Here is a 5,735-nt window from a genome sequence, read left to right as displayed (position 1 = left end):
GCTTCTTCTTAAGACTGATATTTTCTTAGTTGTAAATCAAACCTCACCCATTTTTAGATAAATCAAATCCCTCGAATCGTCATCTGAAATTAATTTTTATAAACTGGATTTTCGAAATAACTTTACAAGCTATCTCTGTGAGAACGATATCTGGTACTTTTTACCATTATTACTTGTTACGAGACGACAGTAGTTCGAGGTGTATACTTGCGCCGAGTTCTATTTTTGTGTTGGAATCTAAGGTTGAATAAACCGACGAGAACCTATTCTCTTCAAAGTGTATTTGTTAAATAAAAATTGAAATTCAATAAATTTAAAAAGAAAAGGTAATTTGCCTTTTTAGGCTGCATTTGGTACATGAGACTGGACATGATAGGACATGACAAAATTCACTGTCCCACGTTTGGCTCAACATGGGACAGAACAAGAACACACCGTCCCATGTTTGGCGCAACACGGGACAAACAAGAACTCACTGTCTCACGTTTGGCACAACATGGGACAAGGTGGGACAACATGAGACAAAAGAGGCTTTTACTTGTTCCAGCAAAATAGATGGGACAAAAATGAGACATAAACTAAAATATTACTAATCTACCTTAGTTTGATATATAACCTTAATATGATATTTGTTTTAATGGTCATCACGCTAGTTTCAGCCGCCGCCGCCACCGGCGGCCACCTCCACCTTCTCTTTCACTACAACAATATCCTCCACCGCCTCCACAACCACCGTTCACCAAGTCCATCGCCACCTTTACCATAGTCGGCCACTGACCACACCGTCTATTGCCACTACCACTACCGTCGTTCGCCAACTCCAACTCCTCTTCTACTATAAGTCTATAACAACCTCCTTCACCACCGTTCATTGCCACCTTACAACCACCGTCGGCCATCCGACCACCACCACCTATTACCACCAACACTACCACCGTTGGCCATCTCCAAATCCTCCTATACCGCAACAATCTCCTCCATGACCTCCACAACCACCGTCGACCACCGACCACCACTGTCTATTGCCATCTCTACAACCACCATCGATCACCGACCACCACCGTCCATTGCCACCACCACTACCATCGTTGGCCACCTCTAACTCCTCCTATACTGCAACAACCTCATCCACAACCTCCACAACCACCATCGGCCACCATGCCACCTCACCTCCACTGTAACCACCACTACCACTATCTTCACTACACCAGCCACAACTACCTCTTTCATCGGTGTCAACCACCATCACCACCACAATACACCATCTTCATGTCCTCTATAACCGCCCATTGCCACTACTAACGTCGCCTACCACCACCTCCACCATAACCAAAACCACCTCTACTACTACAACCATCAATTATATCAAATTTTTTATTTAAATTTGGTATCATTATATATGTACGTATTCATTTATTGGAAAAATGTGTACAAATATTTATAAATTAAATTCTTTAATTATTTACTTTATTTTTATTAATTATAACTATTATATAATATTTAAAATCATTAAATAACTTTTGAAGGTAACTTGTCTAGTTCTGTCCTAGTCGTATCAAACACTAGACATACTTTTCATCTGTCCAGTCCTACACTTTTGTTCTGTCTCGTCCAGTCCTGTCCAATCCTTCACTCTTGTCCTATCATATCCTGTCCAATCTCGTCTTATCCAGTTACGTTCTATCATGTCCATGTATCAAACGCTGCCTTAAGTTACAAAACCTCTTAACGTAAATAGTTATTATTTATTTTTAAAAACTAGTTTTTTTTAAACTTTCTATAAGTACAATTAAAATTGTTTTTACGGAAAGTCGTATCGTTTATCCCACAGTTAGAAGCCGGCATTGTTTGATTGTGGAGATCAATGGAGGAGGCAGAGAAAGGCAAAGGAAACCAGAGATGGAGTGCTGCCATCGCTAATCTCTCCGACCTATCAAACAATCTCACTTCCATCGAGAAGCTACTCATCAAGAAAGCCGTCTACGTCGATGCCAATACTTTCAACAAAGCCTCTTTAATCTCAGAACAAGCTCGTTCCATCAAGGTGTTCCTTTTTGTATTACCTGATTCCAAATACTGTTATGAAATTGAATCACGTTTATCTGCCGATATATGATTGAAATGCTACACGGTGTGATGTATGACTGCAATTGAATTGTTTTGAGTTTCAATTTAGGTGGTTGCTATACTTACGATTGAATATATTTTGTTTAAATCAGATCGGTATGAATTTGGATGTACTTTTTGTTTGATGGTGAATGTTTGGACGGACTGAACCTGATTCTAGGAACTTTCGAACGCTCCGCTTGTCAATTATGAAATTGAACCATGAGATGTATGATTAAAATCCGCTTGTTGTTGATGGATTATTGCAGTTTTGAACTGTTTGAATACAATGTAGGTCGTTAATGTTGAATTCAAATCATTAAGGATCGACTTAAAACCATATGAAAAAGGATTTTTATTTATTGTTCACTATATATGATTCCAATCCAACTGTTTGAGTTTCAATTTCGTGGTCATCTTCTTACCTCTGATTGATTCAACCCACTGAAGAATACATAAACCACAGAACACCACCTATATTCTTTGAGTAATATTGTTGATGATTCATGATTCCATTGAATCTGGGTCTAATCATAGTTTGGTAGAAGGTAGAATTTTACTGAGATGGAAATTGTCTTTGAGGATTTGTTTTTAATGAATGATCTGATATTCTGAGTGACCACAGATTAGGGATAACAAAGTTATTAGATGCTGTTTTAGTTTAGTCTCTTTTTTGTGTCTGATGATAGATAAAAATGTAAAATGATTTATTTATCTTTGTCATTCCAGGAAATGGGAAGTGTTGAGAACAAAGTAATTGTTATCATACAACTGTTTCTTGATGGTTTAGGTACCTAGCTATATACATTGTGGCTTTTATAGGTTTCCATCATTTTTTATCTCTGCTTAGTGATGTAGATTCTTTCGAACTATAAATTGATGCAGTTCTTCAAAAGTCGAATTCTGTTTTGACATTATAGAGTCATGTTTTGAGGAGTTATGCTTTAAAACCGATATAGATTGATTTCACTTATGGAAGCAATGAAGGCATGACAGAGAGCTCATTTAAGGTAACAGCATTTTGTTGTCTTCCTTTCAACCAAAAACTGATTTGTGTAGTTAAGATGTTGGTTTTGATGTTGCAAGTTGTAGAACCGAATCATTAAGAACCCTCTCAGTTGTAGTGTACTTCATTCTGGTATCAATTCTTTGTCAATGATGATAAAGTGTTCACTGACCATTGTTTTGAACATTGAATTAGTCATAGCTGTAATGAGATTCTTTGCCTTGTTAATTCTTTTTCTTTGAACATGGAATTGGCTATCTGTAAACTGTTCTATACATGTTAGATACTTAACCCAGAAAGAAATGCTGCCCTTTAATTTTTTTTTAATTTTTGCCAAGTTGATTGTTTTCTATTTATCTATCCCTTTACATTTGAATATTTTAGAATATACACGATACATCGGATTTGACTTGCTATAGAATCATGAAAAGGTGAAGTTACTTCAACTGCTCCCCTCCCCCCCCCCCCCCAAAAAAAAAAAATATCCCACCCCAAAGACATAAAAAGTGTTTGGCCTAGTCCCAGGTTTTCTAAGTTGATTAGATAGGAACATCACTTCTTGTTGGTGTGCCAAGATCTAGAAGTACTAACAAGCAAAAAAAGACCCTGAAAGGACCTGTTTTTGACACGAGTGTTTTGTGGTGCAGGTTCTTGAGCAAAGGGTGGAGAGATTAGAACGAGAGCTAGATGCTGCCATTTCGGCTGCAGCTCATGCACGTATAGAGAAACGAGAGGCTGAGGCAGGACAAAAGGCTGCTGAATTACGAGCAGAAGAGATGACAAAGGAGCTCGAAAACACCACAAGTATGCAGACTCTATTAACTTTAATTATCTTACAGTTAATGAACTAGAGTTTGTTGTAAGTAAGCTCATGATCAATATCCAACCCAACATAACCCTAAAGGAAATGATCCAACTGTTTCCATCTGAATGACATGATTATTATGCAGAGGTATTTGAAGTGCACATGGAAGAATTACGAGCAAAACAAGGTGAGATTTCAAAGCGCGACAAAGAGATCACACTTCTGAAAACCGTCATTCAGACACTGGGAGGAAACGAGTTTGGATCACCCTAGCTAGCAGTATGTATATATGTAACACTTGCATAGTTTTGTAACCTATCAATAACTCTGATTCCAGTAGAATCACAGTTTTGATATCCATTTTTCTTGTCTTCAAAAACTCATTTGAAGCTTGATTTTATTCCTGGTATGCATTTTCGACTCAAGTGTGTGGAAATAACGTTTTGTTAATTTTCTTATATGTTTCAATAACTTGCTTTCCTTCTCCTATAGAAGATGTTGTACACACCCAAGTACCCACCATGTGCATTGTTTCATTCACCAAGACTTTTTTTCCATTTGTCTTCCTTTTTAGCTGTTGGATTTCGAATGCGAGCCAGCATAATGACATGAGATATGACGTGTTGACGAGATCAGGTTTTAAGTCTTACGAGTTACAGCGAAATCACAACAGCTTTGAAGCACTTGTGTATGTTAGTGTTCTCAATAATATCATAGAATAAATTAAATTCATATAAATAAAAAAGAAAGAAGAACCATTGATATTATATAGAGCTTATAAGAAAATGACATTACGAATGAAGAATCAGGATTAAATCTTGTGAATCTCTACTCACTACTTTCGTCAATCTTCAAGGAATTCGTGTTCGACTCTTCGTGTACGAGAATGAGAGTAAGTATTTACTTATTTTGGGTTTTAGTTTTTAAGTTTCTTTTTTTATGCTTATTTCTATTTAAGTCGTAAGTCTCATACATAATTATTATTTATCCCTCAAGTTATACATTAAAAATCAGATACCTTGTTGGTGATTTTAACGTCATCCATTATTTTGATGTGGTTAGGATTTACTTGAGATCAATTAAAGTGATAAGACAAACATAAGTAAGTTAGAAGGTGCAAAGTGCACATTCAATAATGTTGCCCCTATCAACTTAAATCACCATAAGGCGGGGTCAAAGGGGTCGCACCCCCTTGGGAAGCTCGAGAGGCAGTGCCCCTAATGGGGTTTTAACTTTTAAGGGGCAGAGCCCCTTGGCGGTGAACTAAGTATAAGAAGGTTGTTCGGTTCGTTTTTTGTTAAGACCTGTATAGATATAGTTGTCTGCGTATTAACAGATAAGTTGTTGTTCGGTCGTTGTGCTGAATAAACAGTCTGAATATCAGAAATAACCTTATTACCCCAGTCTTTATTTTTGTTTGAATAAAACACAGTTTGATAAATATTGAACACATGACTTTTTAATTGAATTGTTTGCGGATCAATATTATTACATCGGGTACCCATAACAAGAACAACTCTAGATCAAATGAAACAAAAATGTTGAATCAAATAAAACCCCAATTCATCTCTCTCTCTCTCTCTAGAGTTTGTTTGTTTGTCTATGGCGGAGGGGTTTGAACCATACCACATCCCACAACAAAGCAGAAGGAAGAAATTGAGGGTTGTAACCACTGGTTGCGATGGAGATCTGCTCCCTTTATATGATCAATCGTCCTTCATCTTTTCCTCTCCTGATCTCTTGTCCAAGCAACCATGCAACATCACCTCCTCATTAATGGCTACTGCTACTAGTAATAGTGATTATGCCACAACAATG

The 5,735-nt window shown here is 37.2% G+C and overlaps 1 protein-coding gene across 1 annotated transcript; it reads left to right on the top strand.

Annotated features, from left to right (window-relative positions):
• Positions 1–1,860: 1,860 nt before the first annotated feature.
• Positions 1,861–4,277, top strand: LOC112507924. The gene is made up of 3 exons (XM_025112675.1): positions 1,861–2,044; positions 3,760–3,916; positions 4,063–4,277. Exons 1-3 carry the CDS (start codon positions 1,865–1,867, stop codon positions 4,188–4,190), a joined length of 465 nt encoding a protein of 154 aa, XP_024968443.1. The 5' UTR covers positions 1,861–1,864; the 3' UTR covers positions 4,191–4,277.
• Positions 4,278–5,735: the final 1,458 nt, after the last annotated feature.

This window comes from Cynara cardunculus (assembly GCF_001531365.2).
Source record: "Cynara cardunculus var. scolymus isolate 2C chromosome LG 2, CcrdV1, whole genome shotgun sequence".
Lineage (NCBI taxonomy): Eukaryota > Viridiplantae > Streptophyta > Magnoliopsida > Asterales > Asteraceae > Cynara > Cynara cardunculus.
This window is presented reverse-complemented; position numbering and strand designations above follow the sequence as displayed.